At 38.1% G+C, this 24,948-nt stretch overlaps 1 protein-coding gene across 2 annotated transcripts in view; it reads left to right on the top strand.

Moving 5' to 3' along the window:
* Nek11 (NIMA related kinase 11) overlaps positions 1-24,948 on the top strand; it is a 389,368-nt gene that overhangs the window by 108,371 nt on the left and 256,049 nt on the right. For both annotated transcript variants that reach the window (XM_023706560.1, XM_023706562.1), the window contains exons 7-11: positions 12,108-12,257; positions 13,336-13,414; positions 15,889-15,974; positions 18,442-18,561; positions 21,354-21,447. In XM_023706560.1, the coding sequence (XP_023562328.1) occupies positions 12,108-12,257; positions 13,336-13,414; positions 15,889-15,974; positions 18,442-18,561; positions 21,354-21,447 (529 nt within the window). The remainder of the gene's footprint in view (positions 1-12,107; positions 12,258-13,335; positions 13,415-15,888; positions 15,975-18,441; positions 18,562-21,353; positions 21,448-24,948) is intronic.

Raw genomic sequence — 24,948 nt, 5'->3', positions numbered from 1 at the left:
TGTGGGCTGTGGGCCGTGGGGTAGTGAGCTGTGGGCCGTGGGCCGTGGGGTAGTGAGCTGTGGGCTGTGGGCCGTGGGGTAGTGAGCTGTGGGCCATGGGCTGTGGGGTAGTGAGCTGTGGGCAGTGGGCCATGGGCCGTGGGCGAGTCCTTGTGGAGGCTTCTCATTCTTCTGCCCTGAGAGAATGATTCATTTCCTTTTCAAATTTATTTAGTTACTCCATCCACTCCCATCATCATCTTGACATTTGAGTCATTCTGGATCAGCAAAAGAAGGCCATTTGGATTTAGAACTTGATATATTCCATTAAATTCATTTCAAGAATTCTCTTTATTCATAGATTAATTGGTTGGTTTGTATTTTTAGTTCCTGAGCCACAGGAGAAAGTTATTAATGCACCAGAAGCATTAAATTTTGATATGTATCTGTTAACCTATGAGATAGAGCATTTGTAACCTCAAGCACTGTGCTTTATTTTAAGGTTAATGTCTAGCTCTATGGGGGAATATACACTATTGCTACATTTTTTTTTTCTTCTTGCCATTTTTGAGAATTTTACTAAAGAGATGGGCTTTATGGATAAATAAATTAAAATTTCTGGGTTTGCAGTGTTAGATACATCTGAGATTCCTCAGTTTTTCCAGCTGTGGCATGAAAGGAATTTCTCCATCCTGTCATAGAACCAGTTTAAATAGTACTACAGAAGCTGAGTAGAAAATGATATTCAGTAAGTTCTTTTGTGAGCTGTGGATCCTATTTGGGGAGTATTTCTTTACTTTGAAGAACAATTTTCAGCTTGTTAACAGTTGAAAGGACAGTCTAGCTGAGAGCTTGTTAATTAAGTAAATAATTATTGTATGCAAATCAATATAAGTAGTTCTAAGCTTTCAAAGATGAGCAGTGTGAAAGATGTGCCCACTTCAATTTTCTACAGACGATAAAGTAGAAAATTATCTTTTCTCTGGTGAGAGAGGAGTAAGCCACAACAGAGGATGTGGCTTGGGTTTTTTATGATGGTCGCTGCTCGTGTTCTCTTTTGAGTGCCTCCCAAGTGGGAGAGAACACGTTAGCATGAGGCCTGGCTGTGGCAGTTTCTGGTCACTCTTGTCCCTTCAGTTCAGTTTTGTGGTTGTTTCTAGCTTGTTCAGTGGATTTTTCCCCCCTTGTCAGCTCATTTGTGACCTGAAGGTCCTTTCTAATTCACCTGTTGTTTTCCTTATTCTGCCAACTAATTCCCCCCACCAAAAAAAAGCATAAAAGAAAAACAAACTGGACATAAACTAAAAATTTGGAACCACAAAGAGATATTCACATTCTTTAAATTTGGCATCATTCAGCATTAACTGTTACTCCAACATGGTAATAACCCTAGAGGCTATTAAAATGATAGGGGCTTTCTCCTTCATGAAGAAATCTAGCTCATGTGTGCTTCCTCTCTTTAGTTTGAGGACATCAGGGTCGGCCTTTGGATTGAATTTCTGTTATACACCTACATCTCTCTTCACAACTTTAAAACTTAAGGATAAAATAGATTCTAATATATAATGCCTTCATGGTTTAAGATCATACTTCAGGAAGATGTTATATCATGCCCATCACTTAAGGTTTCGGGGTTACATACACCAATATACTCGGCTCCTTTTGGAAAGGTATCTGCATTGGTGGGCGACTCAGACGGCTATCCGCTAGGACGCTGCGCAACAGAACCCACAGAGAAAGACTAAGGTGTGGAGTCTGCATCAGTTGTGCCAGTTCTATGTACCTTTTTTTAATATAAATTGCTCTTAATATTGCATGAAGAGCTGTGAGGACATCAGGCAATCTTGCTCTAATGTTTCGCGGTTACGAAAGTGTCTCACTCATACTTAGCTTCGAGCAGCCCAAACTTCTCAAATATAAAAGTTCAAGCTTTCGATCAGTTCTCATTGCCATGATTATTAACTGGTCAGCCAGTCCAAGCTGAGGACTCATGACCGCCCTGACCCCAAGGAACTACCTTGTCGGGATTTTAATAATTCCCTTGCTTGTGCCTAAATCTGGATAGTTTTATCTGGTAAAGAAATCTTTACTGCCAAGAAAAAAAATAACAGAAAACCATTAATGATAATGACAGGTAGATAAGTACTATGAGTAATCTTGGGGAGATACTCCTGGAAAAATTAGATTGAAGACGATAACTTGATTCTGGAGTTTTCTGTTTGTTCAATAATCTTTTCTTAGGATTGGGAACATTCATGAATAATTGACAGGTGTTCTGCCTTAGTTGTAATGGTTAAACATATTTATAAAAAACTGCTCTAACCATTTTCATCTGCTAAAATTTGCCCATATGTAACCTTATCTTTGTTCTCCAATCCTTTAATCTTTTCTGGATTCAGTTACTTATAACATTCAAGCACAGAAAGTTCCTCTCTGAAAAAGGGGTTAGGTTACAAAGGTTAATAAACAGTTAATGGGAAGTTAGGACAGTTATGTTCACTGAAGGATAGTACTTTGGCCACAGCTGATTTTTTTTTTTTTTTTCAGTACCAGGGATTGAACTCAGGATCCTACACTTGCCAGGCAAGCACTTATTCTACTGAGTTATCTCCCCGGGCCTATAGCAATTGCTAAGTACTTTTCTATCTATAGTAGAAATATAAATATGAGTTGGCTTACTAGGCTGGCTCTTGAATTGATTTAAACTACAAATATATAGAACATAAAATTTAAAAAATTTCCATGGCTGTATTTTCCATCTTCAAATTTTTGACTTGGTGTTTCTAGTGTAATTTCTCTCCTTATTTATTCCCTATTTGATGTGATGAAGAAATAAGCAAATAAGCCTCAGGGAAGGGGGATGCTGTAGACAGTGTGGAGAGAAGAAATGGCCACAGTGGCTACCATGTATCACCTAAAATGTTCACTTCCCAATATTTGTGAGATATGCAAAGCAACAGAGAAGTCTGACCCATAAACAGACAAAAAGACAGACAGGAGGTATTACCTGAGGAGGGCCAGATATTAGATTTAACAAAAATTTAAAAGCTACCTTTCTAAATATGTTCAAAGAACTAAGAAATAAAACATTTAAAAAAGTAAAGTATAATAAAGTGTCACATCAAATGGAGAATAAATAAGGAGAGCAATTGCATTAAAAGTATCAAATGACAAATGTGAAGGTAGAAAGTACAGTCGTGCAAATTTTTTAAATTGCATGCCCCAAATAGTTGTAGTTTAAATCCGCTCAAGAAGGATCCTAGGTCAGTGATCCATGTGGAGGGTGTCACTGGGGAGACGGAGCAGCTGTGGTTGGTCAAAGGCATCAATTAGCTTAGACCTTCTCGCTCCCAGGGACCCTCAAATGTACATGTTTCAAGTTTTCCCCAAATGAGGAAGTATATGTTAAAGACATGTAATGTAAAAATTACAAATATATCATCCATTTTTGAAACTCATTTTTGTAATTTTTCATTTAAAAAATATACTGGGAATTCAAAAATAGTTGCAGATGACCTAGGCTTTTCTGATTCTTGAAGACCCCAGGGATGCTGAATGAGAGGATATATATACTCATGAAAAAGCTCAGTGTCTCCTGATTAACTAGAGGTCCATGTATGTATATGGCAGAAGAGTAGGGATAGATTTGACTAAACGCCAGTTGGGTTCAAATGGTAAATACCTCATGTGAACCACGCTAAGGAATATGGTTTGTTTTTGGGAGAATGAGAAACTGCTAACATCTGATATACAAGGGAGAGGGATGCGGGTCATCTTTGTGGCATTAACAAAGAGCTCAGCTCTATAAACCATTTATTTTTTCACCTTTCCTGAGGACTGCAGGATAAATAAATTTCTATTCCAGCTTGTATTTCTGTCCTGCTCCAAGGTTTTCCCAGTTGCAAAATACAGCCTGTGCTTGTGGAAGGGACCAATCTAATTCTAGAGAAGAAGCAAGACTCAGCTAAACTGTGCACTGGGTTTAAAGCTTCTACTCAGTTGTGCAATTCTTCACAGCTGCCTGCATTACATGGTCTGAAGCAAGGCATAGGCCAATTCCAATAGCAATAAGGACAGGAAAGGGAGTGAGAGAAAAGAGTAGTCTACCAGAGGAGTCTGTCTTACAGTGATACCAGGCTTGGCTACAGAAAACAGACTAGAGGGGGAAGGTTGAAGCAAGCTAAAGAAAAGAGAGGCCTTCCATTAGCCTGAAATTTGATTTATAATTTTTTTTTTCATTTTAAAAGAGCCCTGGGGACTCTTTGAAATGATTAAAGTGGTTGAAACATAGCCAGGTGCTCCATGTGTGAAGCAGTTTTTGTCACATGAGCAGTGGACACTGGTGCCATGTGCAGCTTCATCTGAGTGAACAGCAGTGGGGAAGGAAAGGATGCCTTGGTTGTTGATTCCATTGCCAGCCACCACCCCTCTCTAATTCTGAGCACTGTCCCTGGTCCTCCCCAAAACTTTATGGTTTGTGTAGAATTCTTACTGTTACCTAAAGAATAGCTAAAAATGCCCCATCCCCAAATCTTTCCCTTTTAGCCTATCTTTCTTTGCTGTACTATGATGTCTCTGTCCTCATCTCTCTTTCCGTGGCATTGGTCTTGTTCTTCATTGGCTAAATTCTTAAGTTAGAGAGGACATGGGACTACAGTGAGAAGTGGGAAAGAATATTATCTTCTTTCCCACATTATAAAGCTCAATTATAGAAGAAAATAGAATTGATAATGAGTAGGAGAAAATTCACCTTTACCCTGTTTTATCTATAATTTTATAGATCATCCTTACAATATAAATCTATTGCAATGATATGAATAAATGAATGAATTCACTTTCCCCTTTACCTGTTCTGTTACAAATTCAGTTCCTTAGTCACATTTGCGAGGCCAGGAGATAGCTCAGTAGAATAAGCGCTTGCCTGGCAAGTGCAAGGGCCTGAGTTCAATCCCTGGTTCCAGAAAACAAAAAAAAAAAAACAAAAAAACAAACAAACAAACAAAAAAATGGGCATCTTTGGGCCTGGGAGATGGCTCAGTGGAATAAGAGCTTCCCTGGCAAGCACAAGGGCCTGAATTCAATCCCCGGTACTGAAAAAAAAAAAAAAAAAGTGTTGAGTCACATTTGCCACATTTGGAGTGCTCAATAGTCCCATGTGGCCAGTACCTATTTACAGAAATAGAGAATGTTTTCCAATAGAAAGTTCTATTGGCCAGCATTGGGCTATTCCATTTCTGCTACTTTAGGGATTATCTTTAGTCTTACACTCACGCTGGTCCTTCAGTCATTTCGTTGTTTCCTTCTGCTTCATCTGACACCGATGCTGATACTGGGGTGGTCTTGTAGCATGCAGTTGTTCTTTCCCTTTATGTATTTTGGGGTTCAAGGAGATGCCTTACCACTTAGTTTTGTTGAAATACTTTCTTCATAATATTGAGTATTAAGAGTTAGTTCAAACAGGCAAGTAAAGACTTTTATTTAGGGTAATACATATGTCAAACGTACTACTCTTAGATTCAATTTATATAGTCAACTGCTTAAATTATGCATACTCTTCTCAATGAATATATCAAAGGATTTCTCAGTTATGTCAAATAAAAATACTATCTAGAAGATAGTAAATCATGCTGTCATGCTTCACTGTGGGGTTGTACTGGTTGATATATTGTGTCAATATGAGAAGTTTAGAAGCTTGACTAAGTGATTCAGCAGCAGGCCAGGGTCCTCATTGTGTAAACATCCTGAACCTGCGCAAGAGGAAGGCAGTGGTACACCCACCCTAGGGCAGGTAGCCTGCATACAATAGAAGCGAGGAAAACTAAGCCTGCTCTTTCCCCTTTTATGCGCTTGTTGCTTTTTCTGTCTTCCCCTGCCCTGAAGGTTTGGGCTGTGACATGCTACCATATTTATGAGCCAGCTGATTATGGGCTGCAACTTTTACAAACTGTGAGCTAAATCTTTCCTTCCTTAATTTTTGGTGTTAGGTATTTTGTCTCAGCAATAAGAGAAAAGTAATCTACACAGAGGTATTCTCTTTTCAGAGTCCTGGCAGATTTTAAAGGGTATATTTAGCTACACTGAGACAAGATGAAATTGAGTTACATTTGCAATTCATTATCAACCTGTGCCTCAGAAATCCTCTGTAGTTTTGGTCAACTCAGACAGATGGCCAGCTTATGAAATCTAGGTGTAATTTGCCTCACACACAACTGATCCCTACTTTCCCTTTTATTGCTTAGCAGAAATTTATTTGCTTGCCTATTTACAGTGGCTGAGTTCCAGAAAAAGCAAGGAATGTAAATTAGACTTCTAAGTAAACTGCATTTTTCACTTCTTTTAAAAAGAAAGCCTTTTCCCAACCTAGCACTACCCCTCAACACTTTTGTACAGTCAGAGTTAGGATGGAAGTTAGGAATTTGAGGTGATGTAGTTGTTCCTACATAGAAATGTATAGTTGTAGGGCCAGCCACATAGCTCAGTGGACTAAAGCACCTGTTTAGCCAGGGGCTGGGGTTTGATCTCCAGCATGCCATGCCATCTTTGCCTCTGGGGCACACTGAAATGGCGATTGAGACTGGGCCTGGTGTCACGTTCCTGTAATCAGCCTTGGGAGGCTGAAAACAGGAGGATCACTATGAGTCCGACCTGTGTAGTGAGACCCTGTAGACCCTGTATTAAACACATAAAAAGCAAAATATATGGTTGCACATAGAAGAAAATAAAAGCAGAAGCACATATGAATATAGTGACCAGAATAAAAAAAAAAGTACATCTACCATGTATAACTGGACAATAAAAAGTTTGTCACCATGTCAGGGGGAATTTCTGTAATCAAATTGTCTCATATTTCATTTACTAATACCTATTCCAGGCAAGTGCACTGGGACAATGGCAGATCCCTGTTCACAGTCCCTGGCTGATAAAGTCCCCTCCATATGCCCAAATAGAAGCAAGTATCAGTAGTAGATAAAAGTGAAGCTGGTGGATGCAAAACAGCGCCTTTACAATATAATTGAGAAGATTTCCAAAACAGAGTACTCATATCAAGGTTCTTTTGTTACAGATCAACATCAGGATCTAATTTCTCCATAGGTTGGCTAACTAAGTAATGATACATCTTTTTATAACCTTAATAAATTCATCAAATGTGGCTTGGGCAGACCTCTAATTCCTTCAAAGCAGGGTTTGAGTTCCTGATCAATTCACTGTTAATAGACCCTCAATCCCCTTTTTGGTCCAAATAATAAAAGAGAACTGAAAGGCCAAGCTTGTCTTTCTGTGTTCCTACAGAGCTGCTCATTGTTCGTCCTTCATCTGCCATGATTTGTTGTCCTGACTGACTTATTGTCTAAGGCCTCAGTGGTAATGAAATGTGAATTATGGTACCATACGAGATTTGCATTGAGTTGGGAAGTCAAGCCCTGGTTGAAAGCTTCTGCCATGATTTTCAACTCAAGAATGCTTAATGATCCAGAATGCTCTGTACAATATGCAGAGACAAGTATGCTGCAATCTAGGTCTCTACCTCTAGAAAGTCTAAGTTGCAAATCCTAGCTCTACTTCCTACTACTTAGTCTTACCATTTCCTCATCTGAGATTCCTCACTCAGATTGTGAGAATGATTCAGTGAGTTAAAATATATGGTATAAGAGGAAGGTATACAACAGGGCTTCACTCATAGTAAATACTATTAAAATTTCAGTTGTCATTTTCATTATTATTGTTGTTACCATTTGTGTTATTGGAGGAGACAATTTATTTTTTTATTCCTTTATTTTTTAAAAAATAATTTTATTGAGAAACAAATAACTGGGACAGTTTCAAAACCAATTAGTAGGACAGTTTCAATAATTAATACATTGCATGTTGTTGTCTTAGTGGTTATTCATTGTACAAGATGTAGACATGATATACTGTCCACAAACACTATTAGAACAAATAAAAGAATCTCTATCTATCTATCTATCTATCTATCTATCTATCTATCTATCTCTCTCTCTCCTGTTTGGAATAAACAGCTTTAAAATGATCTTTCATTTGTATCCCCTTTTTCTGTTTAGTTTTGTCAGAAATGGGTATTCCATTGCCATTTAAATATTGTAGGTGAGTGAATTCAGCAAAATATTCCAATGTAGTCCATTAGTACATGATAGTAGTGGGTTTTCCGTAAGACTGGCAATGTCAGAAATTGTTGACTTGAGCCTTTTACAAAGCTCAGCATATTAATATGGCTTTACTTTTGTACTTCATTTTTGTACTATTCTGCTGGATGGTTAAGACCAAGATAAAGCAAGACCTATGTAACAAGCAGTGTAACTTTTGTATCTGATAAGGTCAGTCAAATCCCCTCAGGATTTATCCTGAAACCCTGTGCCACAGTTTGTAGATCCTTTGTCAGTGTCAGCCATGTGGATGAGTCACGACCATTGCTTGACCAATTTGCTTTCTGTGAAAGTCTGAGAGAATGTTTTCTCTCCATGTGACTCTCCTTAGGCACATGCTATATCATTGATCACTTTCCTCTGTGGCCCTATAATCTCCTTGATCAGAAAATTTGGGACACAGCTGAGTTACATGATGTTACAGCTCAGGATTGGAGGAGACAATTTAATAGTCTACTTTGAAGACAACTCCAACGTCCTGGGTCAGGTATAGTTGCTTCTATCCAATCTTTCAGACCTGTCAGAGTCAGGAGAGGTTGTGTGGTTTTGTTTGCATTGAATCCAGTTCATGGTGACTCTAAGCTTATGAGACCGAGAACGAATCTTTAGAAGTGTGTGGGTGCAGAGTGCCTGGTAGGCTCTACCTCTTGGACCTATGAGTTTGATTTTTGTTTTGAGTGTTCAGATTATTATAGGTACACTGGATTATACAACAAAGTGTTGTCACTGTAACTTTAAAGGCATTTTAAAAAGAAAGATATTGGATGAGAACTAATGCCCAAGTCAAACAGGAGGTGATGCAACATGTTTTTCTTTGCTAGTTGCCTTCTATCTCTGACCTTTGTTTTCTCTCATTAACAAAACAAGAATCTATAACTAGAAAAGTCTTTGTACTCTTTTGTACTTCTACTATTCTATAAGTATAAGAATAAACTTTTGAGGTTTGAATTATAGACTCTTTCTGAGGAAATAAGTATAATAGGTAGTCCATTGACATAGATATTTTATATATCCTGAGCATAGGCAAAAATTTTCAGTTCGATCTTATATTTTACCAGTAATGTACAGCCTCTTTCTTTTTTAAAAAGATACTTATTTATTTATTTGATACAGGGGCTCACTATGCAGTTCAGACTTATAGTGCTCCTCTGCCTCAGCCTCCCCTGTGCTGGGGTTATAGGTGTGCGCTACCACAGCTGGTGTGGCAGCCACATGGTGGGATTCCAGGCTGGCGTGGCATGTGGTGCCTGAGATAGAACTCCAGTCCCTGTGCTTGCCAGGCAGACGCTCAGACTGCTGAGCTGTCTCCTCAGCCCCCAGCCTCTCTCTTTTTTCTAAGAATTATTTTCATAATATAACAAATATTACCATGGTATTTTATGTCTTTTTATTTTAAGTACTCTGAAAAATAATGTATAGTTACTCTGTTGTGGTTTTTATTTTTATTTTTCTGCTGTGTTGAACATCTCATGATTTATTTTTTACCATTAAGTATCTGTTCAAGTGCCCTATTCATTTTTTCCATTGTATTATCTTCTATTATGAATGATTATTGGAATTTAATTAATGAATAAGTTAAATTTGAACATAAACTGATTACCAATCTTTGATAGATACTTGAATCACAGATATCTTCATCTATAGGTTTTCCTTTTTAATCTTCTAGTGGCATCTTTTCATAAATAGAAGTTCATAGTTTTATTATTAATGCCTTTTGTGTCTCAAGGATATGCTCATTTTTGTTTAAAGGGTTTATGATTTATTTATCACTGTTAGAGAACTGTGATAACTGATATTTTGGTTTTCCAAGTGTGTGTTATAAGACAGAAATCCAAATACATTGTTTACCCTGTTGATATTCAGTTGGCCCAGCATCGCTTGATGAAAAGATCATATTTTCATCTCTATGCAGTAGAGGGGTGTGTGTGTGTGTGTGTGTGTTTACCCTGTTGATATTCAGTTGGCCCAGCATCGCTTGATGAAAAGATCATATTTTCATCTCTATGCAGTAGAGGGGTGTGTGTGTGTGTGTGTGTGTGTGTGTGTGTGTGTGTTTGTGTTTAATGTATTTGGTACAGAGTCTTACTATGCAGCTGAGACTCATACATAGTGATCCTCCTGTTTTCAGCCTCCTCACCGGTAGGACTACAGGTATACACTACCACACCTGTCTCTGTTGCCAGCTCAGGACACCTGGGGGTGGGACTGGTGCAGCATGTGGTGCCAGGGATCCAACCCTACTCCCTGTGCTTGCCTAAGCAGGTGCTTAGTCCACAGAGCTATCTCGGTGGCCCTTTTGTGTTGTTTTTGTCATACATTTTGCTCTACACAGTTTTTAAACCCCACAAGATGTTTTTAATATTATTTTATGGAGTTAATGTCTATTTGTTATACATTCACATTCACAGAATTATTCTTTTTGTCACTCTTTATTTTTTGTATTCCTTTTTTCTTTCTGGGATAATTTTTCTTTATTATAACTCCCTATGATGATTTTGTAGTGTTTTCACACTGAGCTCCATTGTCTAAAAATGCTATTTCGTCTTTATTCAAAGGATTTTTTTTTTTCAGGGAATAAAACCTATGTACATGCTGCTGTATCAGATACAATAGTCTTATAGTCAGATGCAAACCTTTTTGAATTTCAGATAGTTTTAATAATTGATAATGTTTACATTGACCTGGGTGTTCCAGATGGTGCCATGTGATTTCTTCTAACATTCTGTTTCATTCTAATTAAAATCATGTGTGATTTGGAAAGAAAAACACCTCAACCCGAGTCGGTCCTACCATTTACTCACTGTGTGACCTTGGCCAAGTCGCTTAGGCACTCTGAGCCAATTTCCTTATCTATGAAATGGGAGCAACATGATATTGACTCTAGTTCACTGGAAAGTTAGGAGTTTCTTTTGAAATATATCTGAAAATGTTTTTAAAATGTAAAGTACCAGTTACCTGACATTTTTTATTTTTTTACTTACTGGAATGGAAACATTCTCAATATATATATATCCACAGTCCTCTTATGCATTCACATTTTCATCAACAACTGCAAGAGAAATTAGAGTATTCTTGGATATAGGTTTCTTTACATGTACCTTTCTGTGAATTTTAAATAGCATTAAAAGTTACTTAAATTTATTTCTAATCTTTTAAGACACTAATATGAAAAGTAAAAACCTGGATAGTTACATAATTCATAATGTCTATAAGATTAAAAAGAATCTATCATGTAGAAAAAAATACAGTCTTAATGTTAGATGCAAGGAGGAATTTATTATTTAATTTTCTTTGTAAGGTAGAACATTTGAAAAGGTTCTTTGCTCATGTAGAGGTAACTGATTTGCATGTTTAATCCAAATCAGCATTGGGTTGGTCTGGATTTACAGTGTTCTGTATCATACTCCCCACGGGAGAATTATGTATTTTACTGTGAGTTGAAATCAACTACTCTCCTCACCTACTTACAAATGGATTACATTCAGAAAACTAGTAAAGAATGACAGTTTCCTTTTTAAAAATGTATAGACACAAAGCACAGGTTAGGATGATGAAATTGTTCTTAGTACACATTCTATTAAAAATGCCTTAGGAAGACATTACTTAGTTGCATTTTATTTTTCTTGCATAGAGACTAATTCAAAAATACATTAGTCCGATTTTTAGAACTCTTACTTTATGCTGGAGTCTTGTTAATTGCTGGTTTGTTCTTTCCTCTTTGGAAAAAAAGCCATTCAGATTTACCTTTGTGTTTTATTCTTTGACTTATAAAATGACTGTTTGTTTTGATAATTATGCATTCAAATGGGGACAATGCCAATCCAAAACTGCAATGTTTAAACAAACAATTGAAATGGAGATGAGCACCTCGTGGTCAATGACTCCATACCTCTGAGGTTTTGTAGAATGAGAAAATTTAAAATCTTACATTTGTTCTTTATTTGAATTCTTTGACTTTGTCTTCAGGTCACTGGCATGCATTTTATATGAGATGTGTTGTATGAATCATGCATTCACTGGCTCCACTTTCTTGTCTATTGTTTTAAATATTGTTGGAGGGGACACACCTTCACTTCCTCCGAGATACCCAAGAGAACTCAACACCATCATGGAAAGGTTTGGAAGTAAATCTGATGTCCAGTAAATAATTTTATTTTATTTTACTTTTTTCAGCATTTTTTATTTGGGGATTAATTTTGATTGGGCCGTTTTCAAGGTTGTTTATTGGGCCGTTTTCATTATTCATTCCTTTTTACTTTTTTTTTTTTTTGTTGTTTTTTCGCGTTCCAGGAGGCGGCCGGGTTTTCTTTTCCAACCCTTTTTATTCCCCTTTTTTTTCTTTTTTGATTAAGTGAAAGTATCTGTATATCTATCCTAACTATTTTGTATACATAAATACAAAATGATCTTTCCTTTGTATCATTTTTTAAAAATTTGTTTTGTCCTGTCAGAGGTGGATAGTATATTGGCATCTAAATACTATAGGTGTTTGAATTCAGCTAAACAATCCAACACTATCTAGCAGTCTATAATATTAGTGGGTTATCCTCAGAAGTTATTGACTTGATCCTTTAACAGCTCATCGTATTAATATAGCTTTACTTCATATACCTTATTTTTATACTTTCCTGCTGGATGGTTAAGACCAAGATAAAGCAAGACCTGTATAACAAGAAATGTAGCTTTTGTATCTGATAAAGTCAGTCAAGTACTCTCAGGATTTGTCCTGCAGCCCTGTACCGCACTTTGTGGGTCCTTTGTCAATGTCAGCTATGAGGATGAGTCACGGCCATTGCTTGATCAATTTGCTTTCTGTGAAAGCCTGAGAGAATTTTTTTCTCTCCCTGTGACTCTCCCCAGACACACTATACATCATCGATCACATTCCTCTGTGGCTCCATAATCTACTTGATCAGAAAATTTGGGACACAACTGAGTTACATATTGTTACAGTACAGGTTTCCTATGTCCTGAGTCTTCATTGACCTTGAAAGGCTGGGGCCAAAATGTTGGCTGACTTTGCAGCCCTTCCTTTTCTCTAATTTTGATCTGCTAATTTAGGTTGTTAACCCTCCAGAAGAGAAGCTAATTATTAACCTGCAATAAATGATCTTAATTCATGTTATTACTTTTAAGAGAAATTATGCTTTAGTTCATTTGAAAAATAATTTTCTTTTTTTTTTTAATATTACAGCATGTTGAACAAGAGTCCTTCATTGAGACCATCTGCCATGGAAATTTTAAAAATTCCCTACATTGATGCACAACTACAGGTATTTAAAATGAAAAGAATACTGAAGGAAAGGTACTAGCATTTGTATTCATATTTTATAATTTGAAGAAATGCTGCAGGAATAAGATTCATTAAGAATCAGTCAAAAAAAGAATCAGTCAGCAAGTAAAGAGGAAAAAGACTAAAAGGAAGCTGAGAAAAACAGGACAGTCTCTTTACAGAAGACAGTTCCCTAGCACCACCAGGAATGGGACCTGAGGACTGACTTCTTCCTTAAACTCTATATCCACCTTATGGTTTTTAGGTGGGCAGAGTGTACCTCAGTAAGTTGGAAATATAACCCTGCTAGGATAAAAGTGTATTAATAGTAACATTACAATCTGGGATTTTCATTGAGCATTTATTATTCTACTTCTTTATTATATAATTCAATACTTAATGTTTTATGGATTAAATGAGCTTATTTTGTTTTCCTGTGGATCTGAAATTTTAATATAGAGGATCTGCCTCAGGTGGTAAGAAAAAAGCAAATGGTCCTTCTGGGGGAGTCATTTTTCTTTTTTCTTTCTTTCTTTCTTTCTTTCTTTCTTTCTTTCTTTCTTTCTTTCTTTCTTTCTTTTTTTTAACTTTCTAGGCTTTTATAATACTAATCCTTCAGGAGAGTTTAATCTGATTTTAATTAATTAATTAATTAATTAATTTATGGTTCTGGGATTGAACCCAGGGCCTTCATACTAAGCTATATCCCCAGTCCCTTTTGTTTTTTCCCAGTCTCTTTTTCAAACCACTGTTATTGTGGGACATGGCCTCATCAGTTAACCCAGGTTAGGTCCGAATATGCAGTTGTCCAGAGTACTGGTGTGGTTGCTGTGTCCCACAACACCCAGCTAATTTTCATCTGATTTTGATAGAAAGTGCAGAGCAAGTTGAACAGGAAGCTTTAATAACTTTCATGGTAACTTTAGTAGGAACCACGGAGCAGCCGTCACCTTCCAAGTGCACACACCTTCCATTATGGAGCCAAGTTGTAAATGCAAAGGAAGCATGCGATGGTGATGCGTGGTCACTCATGTGTGCTGAGCCCTGTGCTGAGACTGGGAGACCAGAATGAACGGAACAGACATGGTTCCTGTTCTTTTGAAGTTTGACTGTTAGTGAAAGAACCTAATAAGCAAGAGAAGGTGAACAAACAAATGATCTCAAACACTAGGAAGAAAGAAAGTAGGAGGCTGTAAAAAAGAAGAAAAAAGAAAGGAGGGCAGCATTCTGCCAAAAGCAGCCCAAAGAATGTAAGAATCAGTGTTTGAGTCACAGCAGGGTGGAAGGTTTGAAGCCCCTGGGTTACCTGTTGTTTCCTGAGGCAGACAGAAAAGGCAAGGTTCTTATGCAAACACCTGCTCCAGGCGGAGGCTGAGACCTGGGAAAGTAGGACATGTGGAGAGGCCAGCTGAAGGTCCCGGGTTCTTTGTCACCTGCTCTTTGTGCACCCACAGCCCATCTTCTGAAAAATAGACATCATGCTAGCTGTTGGGATAAAAAATCACCCTGAAGCAGCCATGAGTATACAGAGGAAAAGGGGGGATGGGTGGGGCCAGGGGAGTCCCGGAGGATCCGGGTCTACCAAGAGTAGAAGGAAGCAGTGAGAGCCGCTTGCCCCGCGGAAACTTAGGAAACACCAAAAGCTCATAACCAAGATAAGTAATATTTAAAAGCAATAACTTAAAAATCCAAATTAATCCTAATAATCCCTGGCAACAAGAAGAGCACATAAACTTTAAAAAAATGATCCACCTAGGTCCAGGATTAGGATGAAGTAAATAAGGTAGAGTTGTGCAAGTTCATAGTTGGATCTTATATATTAGGTCTTTGATACCATATTCTTTATGGCTTTGTGGAGTTAGTTTTGAGTGTGTGTGTGTGTGTGTGTGTGTGTGTGTGTGTATTTGTGCAAGGTCTCATTACACAACTTGGACTTGTAGTGATTCTCCTGTTTTCAGCCTCTCCAGTGCTGCCATTACTGGTATGCACCACCATGCCTGGTCTCAGTGGCAGGCTCAGCATGCCTGGGATCAGGGCCAGCAGAATTTTAGCATCATAGTATATAGTAAAGTATTATTTATCTTGGAGGCTGAATTTTTGGTGGCCTTCTATTCTCTTTGCCTCATCCTTGTCCTTCCTCAGGAGCATGGATCTTGTCCATCATAGGCTGAGGAGGGCCAGGCTCGTGTGTGTTGGAGCTGGATGAGGCCTGCACGTAATGGGGAACAGGGTGACACTGCAGCCAGTGAAGGGGCACTGAAGAGGCAGGCAGCAGCCTGACCATAAGCTACCATGAAATTGCATGTGACCCCTTTAAGGGAACTGTTGTTACTGTGAGCTTTGTTTGCAAGCTCCCTCCGGTGGTAGTTACACTCCAAATCGGAGCAGGCACATGGTAGTTCTATGCCCTCACTGCTGAAGAGGAACCTTAGGTTTGCCACAGTTGCTGTTCATTGTTTTGTTTTTTTCCCCCAGCACCTGATGCTTAAATATTCAGAAATGACTCTGGAAGACAAGAATTTGGATTGTCAGAAGGAAGCTGCTCATATAATTAATGCCATGTAAGTAATTGCTTTGTTTTTAAAATGCTCGCCCAGCATAAACATTAAGTGCATTTGTCTCTAAAAGTCTATTAGGGCTAAGCTGTCTACATGGTGCTTCCTACAATGCACTTAAGTGTTGCCAAGAAATTAAGGCGCTGCAGAAGTGTGGAGTTCCAAAGCCACTGCCCCAGGTGGTAGCAAATTGCAGTCATAAAAGTTTAAACCACCACACTCTCGTAGAACTGCAGGACAGCTCTGCAGTTGCCTCCTAAGTGCACAGAGAAATTAGTATCTCAAACAATATAATATGGTGATATTTATGTTAATGAGCTCTCCATGATAATAAGCCTAAATGGCTTTCATATGTTGTTTGTTTAATGTGAACTGGAAGACTATCTTGTTTTGTCCTGGGACTATTGAAAATAAACCAAAATTAATTCCTTGCAATATAATAGGAACTATAGCAAGTCTGCCTCCCAAAGAACTATAATGAATTCTTGGCCCAATTTTTCTTTCTCTTCATTCAATTTTTTTGTGCTGCAACTTGCAATAGCCCAGAATGTGAGGTGACATAGGGACATCTATGGGTAGCAGTGTGTGCTGTGCCCTGCACAGTGCCTGGGGATATTTCTTTTAAAGACTAAATCTATAATTTCATGGAAAGCTCTCTACTTAACTTCATAAGGACCCAAAGACAATAGCAGTTCCTGCCTAGAGGTATGCAAGGCAATGGAGGCCCTCAACAGACTGACCTTCAAGGCCAACTAGCTAAATGTACTCTCGAACACTCAGCCCCGTGGTTTCCTGACTGCAGCACGCTTGTTGTCCATAGTCACCTTCAGACTAAGTAAACTGGCCTATCAGAGACACCAGCCCAATTCACAATCCCCAGTTAACGTGCATTGCATGGGGAGGGTGTTGTATTTTTAGGCATGCTCATAACCTCATTTTCTTGGGTTACCATTTATTCTTTCCAGAAAAGTTGTAATTTCTAATTTTATTTTGTTAACTAGAAACATGAAAGTAGGTGATATCTTTAAAATACTGAGCTAATTTTAGCTATGGTGTTACACCGTAGTTATGAAATCATTGGCCTGACACTGTTTCCAATCAACAGTGCGCTAGAATCTAATTGTTAGGAGGATACTTCACATGGTGAAATACTGATTTCACTTAGTTCCTCTTATTTCCAAAATCTATGACTCTGTTTTAAGGCAACCTGTTTGGTCTTACAAAATAATGGATGAGTCTTCCTGAAACACTGCAGATCCCTTGGAGGCTCTGGTCTGGATGATATTCCAGAGGGATAAAAACTACACAAGCAGTTTTCATTACAGTTTTTTTGTGGTGTTTCTTAAGGAAGGAATTGAGAGCGCAAAGCATTCTCCAATACTGGGCCCTAACCAAGTCAGACACGGAAGTTAATGTCACAGAGAATTTGATTGTAGGTCTTTCAATGCTAGATCAATATGCGCATCCTAGGGGCCGGGGAGATGGCTCAGTAGAATAAGCACTTGCCTGGCCAGCGCAAGGGTCTGAGTTCAATCCCTGGTTCCACCAAAACAAACAAACAAACAAACCCCCCAAAATATGAGCATCCTCCTTTCACTGACTGCACAGGTCCTTTAACAATATTGGCTAACTTTTTTTTTTTTTGGAGGGGGGAGGGACAGTTACCATACACTTGACTTTTAAAATTACTTTACATGTATTTACTCATTTAAATGTAGAGCACCTCTATGAAATAGCTACTATGTATTTGTTTTTTATAATCATAGAGAAGTTAGGTAAGTTGCACAAGAGCATGTAGAATGTAACCTGTGAGCCCAGCATTAAACCCAGAGAGTGTTATTAACCTGCATGATAAACTACCATACAATCCTGCCATAAAATCTGTCTTGGATTAAGCCTGGAATATAAATCATATTCAGTAAAAATTAGAGGTTATAATACCATGATTTTGGGTTAATTTTTATGCACCTTTACAGAAAAATTATCTTAAGTCCTGTACTGTACTTACTGTAGCTCATTCTTTAGATGGCGAAACCGAGGTTGAGTTTCTTGCTTATGACAGCAGAGCTGGATGATGGAGGTGAAATTCAAACCCTGCCTTAGTCCAGTGATTACATCTTTATTCCCATGGTTGAATTACTCTGCCAGTCTACTTACTCTCTAATGGCTAAGGTCCTGATTTGTCTTACATTATGAAAACCAGGCACAGGCAATGAAATGAGCAGAAATCTGGGAAGCACATAATTTGCTTTTAAACAAAAATCTAATTTGAAAAATACTGCCGATTAACTTCCAGTCCTGGCTGGCTCGTTACCTCCACAGAGATTAGTTTCTGCCTAGTCTGTTCTCAAGATGCTTTTGGTTTCTCAGTAGCATAATGATAAGTGTATGAAATATTTGTTTAATTTTTCGTAGTATGTTTGTGGTGGGTGGCATGTGGGGAATCTTTGTTGTTAATCTTTAATATTTATAGGCAGAAAAAGATCCACCTGCGGACTCTGTGGGCGCTGTCTGAAGTGCAGAAAATGACGCCCAGAGAAAGGATGAGGCTGAGGAAGCTCCAGGCAGCAGATGAAAAAGCTGGGAAGCTGAAGTAAGCTTCCTCTCCTGGGATGCCCTGTGCCCTTCTACTGTATAGGCTGTCAAGGAATTCAGTGAGAACAATAAAAAACCGAGGAAAGAAACTTAAATGCATACAATTACATATTAATTTACTTATTTGCTCTAAAGATGATTACTGAGGCATATTGGGTTCTGGGCACCATTTTATCAGGCTCTCAGTTTTGTGGGAAAAGGAAGATTGAAAATTTGGTAGGTTACCAGCAATAGAAATATGGTCAGTCTCTTAAAGCAACCTCTGGGTTGGTGACACTTTCTATGTATACCCAGCAAGAGGCTGAAAAGAAGTCTTTTGGATGCCAGTCTCATTCTCTAGCTGCTTCTGCCAGAAAACCCAGCTACGGGGAGAAGGCAACATGCTGGCAAGAAATTGTTGCCTTGTGGAGGGAAATAAATCGAAAACAGCTCTGTTCCTTCAAGCAGAGCATTTAGGAAAGTATGCATAGGGCAGCACTGCTGGTAGGAGATGTCACTAGTAATGCAAGTATTCGTATGAAAAGTTTAATTTTAAGCAATGCCCAGTGTGTAGAGGAAAGAGAATTCTTGTACATGGCTAATAGAAATGGAAATTGGTACAGCCATCATGGGAAACAGTGTGGAATTTCCTCAAAAAAATCGCCAACAAAACTTCCATATGATACAGAAGTTCTGCTTCCGAGTTTACAGCCTAAGGAAATTAAAGTGTGTTGAAGAGGCAGTAACACTCCTGTGTTCACTGCAGCCTTATTCACAACAGCCAAAACATAGAATCAACCTAAGTGTCTGCCAAAGAAAATGAAGTGTGTATATACACAATAGAGTTCGACTTAGTCTTGAAGAAAAGTAAATCTCATTAGCTTCAACAACATGAATGAACCTGGAGAGCATTAGGTTAAGTGAAGTAAGCTAAATGTAGGAGGACAAATACTGTCTATTCACAGGTATATCAGTAGTCTAAAAAAAATTGAACCTATGGAAGTGGGGATAGAATGGTAATTACCAGGGGTGGGGGAAGGGCAAGGAGGAGGAGACGTGAGGCTGGAGGAATGAGGTCTGGGCATCTATTGCACATCGTTGTGATGGACAATAAGCTAATCTATATATGAAAATGGCTAGGATGTAGATTTTAAATGTTCTCACCACAAACGAATGATGTTTGTGAAATGATGGCTATATTAATTAGCCTATTCTAACTATTTCACAATGTATACACATGCCAAAACTATAGACATAAATGTATGCACTACAAATATAAACAGTTTTCTCAGTTAGACCTTAATAAAGCTGAAAAAAAAATAAATGTATAGAGTGAGAATTTTGGAGAGTACTAGACCTGAATTTCTTAAACCACTTTTCCAGGTGTTCTCTTCCTTCCTCTACCTAATTTTTGGTAGTTTAGAAGTCCCAAGCAAGACCTAGAGAGACAGAAAAGACCCGATGCAAATCTGTTCATGTTGTGACTATGTTAAGATATCTAAAACATTATTTAGAGGCATCCTTGTGCTTAGAACAAACATAATGAGGAACCAAAGACTCTACGAAACGATTTTTCCCAAATGCTTCCTTCAATAAGTATACAAACAGATTTCTGCCAAAGTATATTCTGAGCAGTGGTGTGCTACTCAGTGTTTAGCAACCAGCTCAGAGCGTGGAGGTAGCTGATCTGGTTACTGGTCCTTGTGGTATACACACTCCATTGGGAGCAACCTGCTCTCGGGAGCCAGCACGAGCCAGTTTCTGCAAACCAGTATGATGCTGAGCATAGATTTACTGAGAAAATATATTCCTACAAATTGCTTGAGCCACTGCAACTCACAGCCCCACATCTATTTCTGTCACTTAAAAATGTTAATGTCTCCAGAGCACCACGATTCACATAATTGGCTAAGGGCAAAAGGAAGATTAAATCTATTCAGATAGGAATAGATTATAAAGAGGCAAATTTAATAATTTACATGTATACTACAAGTTATTCATATGAAAACTACCTTATGGACAAAGAAAATCATACATCTTCCATGTGACAGTAATAGTTTTATGTCATCCTATGATCATTTAAAAGCAATGCATTTTCTATAAAATAATTTTGATTTTATGAATAATTTGGATTATGATTTCAATTATCATTCTTGGAATTCAAAAGAGATTGTATATTTTATCTAGAAATTGATTGTGTTGTCAGAAGAGTTATAGCACACTGATTTTATTGATAAGAGAATTTTACTGAACTGATGCTAAGTGAATTGTCAAAAAATCCATAAATGTTTTAGGGCAAAAGTAATCATAACAACTTAATTCTTTTTCCAAGCTTAGTAGCACAACTATTAAACTCAACTCTATAACAGTAGAGCAAAGAAAATGTGTAGTAAATTCTCCTCTACTGATTTACATGTATTTTTTCATGAATTCTTTGATATGTTGCTCAGTTTTCATTTTTAATGGATTTGTTTTTGTTGAAAGCATTTTTCTAGTTAGCATGTACTAAACACTGTGCTGGGTTTTTGGGATACCCCAACATCACGCTCAGGATGTACACAGATGGGTGTTCTTTTCCTCCTGCTGGCTTTGAGGATATTTAGAAGGATAGGAAGCCACAGCATTCTTGTGTATGCTTTGAAAGAGAATTGCGGGATGCTGTTGGTGTACAGCACCACCCAGGAGAGTCCTGATGACCTGGCTTCCTGGCTCCTGCCTACCTGCTGAAACAAAGATCATACTTAGCAGTGTAATATAGCTATACTTTTAGCAATTTGAAGTTATTTTTCTACATTTACTTTAAACTCACAGAAAGATTGTGGAAGAAAAGTATGAAGAAAATAATAAGCGGATGCAAGAGTTGAGATCTCGAAACTTTCACCAGCTGAATACTGATGTACTCCAGGTAAGTACTCACTCACTGTCAAGCTTGCGCAGAGCCTTTTGCTGCAGCTTCTTCAGATTCCTGGGATCAGCTGTATAAGAAAAGGGACAGAATAGGAAACCAAAGCACCCATACTAACTTCGCCCAGTTTCAAGGAAGGCTGCAAAATGCAGGCCGACAATGGGTGACAATGGGAATTCAAGGCAGCTGGCGATCACTTGATTCTTCTATCGGATATTGAGTGGTCACTATGTTTGAGATAAGTGACTTGGCACTGAATGCATAGTTGTTATTTTCATACCCTCATTCAAACTTTGAAGATGTCTAACAATGAATAGGATTACAGGTTCACAAGAAATGAACCCCAAACTCATGTTCTCTGCATTCCAAGTCTCTGCCTAGTACACATCACTTTCACTAATAGCTGGAGTACCTCTATAAGCCTTGTCATAGGCTCTGATATGCACAGATGTCTTTTTGGGTTATTTTTTGGCAGTTGACATCAAGACTGACTTCATAGGTCTGTTAAAAGTACCTTGGGGTGGAGACATTTCTGATTGTTCACTCAGTTGAGATTCTATGTCTGAAAGAGATTTTTTCCCCCTGGCAAGAAGAATCAGTCTTCTAGATGCTGTGAAACAATCTCCTGAAGCCTGAGCATGCTAATCTGTTGCAGCTTGGTTAGCTTAGGGCTCCAAATCCTGCAAGAGGCAGGAATCCTCAGTAGGTCCCACTCACCCCTGGACGTGTGTTTTCTGTCTCTCTCTCAGGGGAAGAACTGCCAATGGCCTACTTCTATCAATTGTAAGGGGTTCTAGGTGCCTTAGACTTAAAAAATCCAAAGTTGAGTGAGACAGCAAGCTTAAGAAGCTAACTTCAAGAAGACTCACTCTGTTTATCAGACCAGTTAGCAGCCAGTGTGGGGACACTAGCGATAAGTGTTCCAGTCCAACCCCCTTGGTACTCATCTGACACATTGGTCAGTAAAGCCATCTAAGGATCTGTTGCAGGCCTCAGAGGCTTGAGAGATGATGGGGAACTGGTGAGTGGTGACTCAACATTGCTGTTGGAAAGTCACTGGTCTCAGAAGCAGAGCATGATCCTTGTGAAATCTGAATGTCATTTATCCTACTCCCTAGACACTTCCTAGGCCCTGCAGGGATAATCTGTGAAGATGGATCTTTGTTTCTGGTTCTGTCCACTTTGTCCTCATTAAGCTGACAGCTGTACATTTCTGCAGATCTGACCAAGGAAGCTGGTAGAACTATAAAAATTTTGTGTTCAGTGATAGAAACAGCATTGCTTTTTTTCTGGAACATGCTTGGACCCCTCATTCTAAAAATTTTCTCCCTAAGATTAGAAATCGAGAGCTATAGACATGGTAATATTTTGTAATATTAAACCTAAATGTCTGTCTTGGTTATTTTTCTCTTGTTGTTAGAACAAAATACAGGACACCAAATTTAAAGAAGGAATAGTTTACTTAGCTTACAGTTTGTAGAGGTTTCAGTCCATAATCAGCTGGCTGCAAGGCAAGGTGGCATGGTACAGGGGTCACAGTTCAAGGCAGCAGAAGTCACAAAAGCAGTAAGAGCAGAAGGGGGAAGAGCAAGCCTTATTTCCTTTCTCTTACTGTAAGTTGGCTACTCCTGTTCCCAGAGTCTATTATCCCTCACACCATCTTGGTGCCCTCCTCTTACACAGGCTAAGATGTTTATGAAGTGAGGACCCTACCCCTCTGCTGGGGCTTAGTTGAACTTCTAAACTTCCCAAGTTGTGACAGTGTATCAACCATTATAATCCACCCATATCAACTTGGCAACCAGATATATTTGCTTAAACCAGTTTCCAGATACAAAACATGCTTATTATTATTTCAAAACTTGAACATTATAACAGCTTTAGTAATCCTTAAGAACCAGTATTAAATCTAACAACATTACATTACTTTAGAACCATAACATTCTGCCCCTGGACTCCCAGAGACCCTTTATGCAAAAGGTATTTAGTCCATCTCCAACAGTTGCCAAAGTCCCAACAGTTTCATCAATGCTAAAAAGTCCAAGTTCTAAGTCTCCTCTGAGATGTAAGGCAAACTCTTAGCTGCAAGCCCCTGTACAAATGAAAAGTTAGGCACTTTTAACATTCGATGGAGCAAGATAAACATTTTGATTCCAAAAGTTACAAACAGGTGAATAAAAAGGATTGGAAACAAAGCAAGTCCAGAATCCACCAGGAAAAACATTAAGTCCTGTAGTTTCACATGCAGCATCCCAGACAATCTGTGGCAAGTTGTGAGCTCCAAAGACCTTGAGTGACTCTACCCCTGTGGTGCTTCCAGTGGTTATAGCTCTCATGGTGTCTCTTGGACATGCTTTGCTTTCTCCTTGCAGATTTCCTTAGATATTTCATGTACCTGGATTTTCCAAATTTCTGGAGTTTCCACTGCATCTCTGGCTTCTTCCTCATGGCCTCACATACTGTCCTCTCAGGGTCACACTGCTTGGCCTCCCAGGCCTTCTGAAAGGTGGAAGCTTTCTTTTTTTTTTAATTCAAAAAATTCTCTTTATTATGTTTATAGGACTAATTTATTTAAAGACTTCACAAAGATTAATCTGTAGTTTATCAAGATTTACGGAAATTGTAATACATGAAAACATTCATAATTCTGTAGTTTCTACAATCCAGTCCACCATCTTTTTGCAATATAGTAAGAACTAACACAGCTGACTTGTTGCTTAAGAAGTTGAGCACTACTTCCTACCAACTCATGGCCTAAAAAAAATTGTTCTCTAGGTAGGGCCTTATTTCTCTGAAGAGTCTAAGGAGTTACTACAGTATATGAACATCAGACCCCAAAGGGCAAACACTTAGTTATGAAAGCAAACATTAAAAACCATCAGTGCTCCAGGTAAATGATATATATTTTTTTGAAGAAAGCATTTTAATCCTGGAATTTTAGAAAATCACACTAAAATTTAAAGAAAATAAGTACTTCCTTGTCAAGTTCTTTTATGAGATACACAAAGTACCATACTAAGCAGAATCAGATCCCTAGGAGATAGAGACATTACAATTATTCAGTAGAGATTTATACAATTTCAAGTCCATGAAAACACAAATGAATTTAAGGATAAACTTTATCAGAAAGAGTGAAATAAAATAATATTAGGAAATCAGACTAGATACCTAGCCATCGCCACTTACTTTGGAAAAGAACAAATAAAATATCAATGAGATGAGTATTGAATTTGAGAATTTAGGCAGTGAATCGATACAACACAAAAGAAGGATAAAGAAGGTTATATTAAAAAGAACCAAATTAGATGATAATGGGAAAATATTCAGAAATCTCAACAACACAACTTTTGAAAAGTAGTCAGAAAATGGACACATATCTAATTCAGATAATCAAAAGGAAAGGTGAGATTGAGAAAATTAGGATTGGGTGGAGAAATAACTAGATAGCAATGATACTCACCTAAGAGTGTACAGTGGTACCTCAGTTCACAAGTTTAATTT

Source organism: Octodon degus, unplaced genomic scaffold (genome assembly GCF_000260255.1).
Source record: "Octodon degus isolate 3935 unplaced genomic scaffold, OctDeg1.0 scaffold00008, whole genome shotgun sequence".
NCBI classification, from domain to species: Eukaryota; Metazoa; Chordata; class Mammalia; order Rodentia; family Octodontidae; genus Octodon; species Octodon degus.
This window is presented reverse-complemented; position numbering and strand designations above follow the sequence as displayed.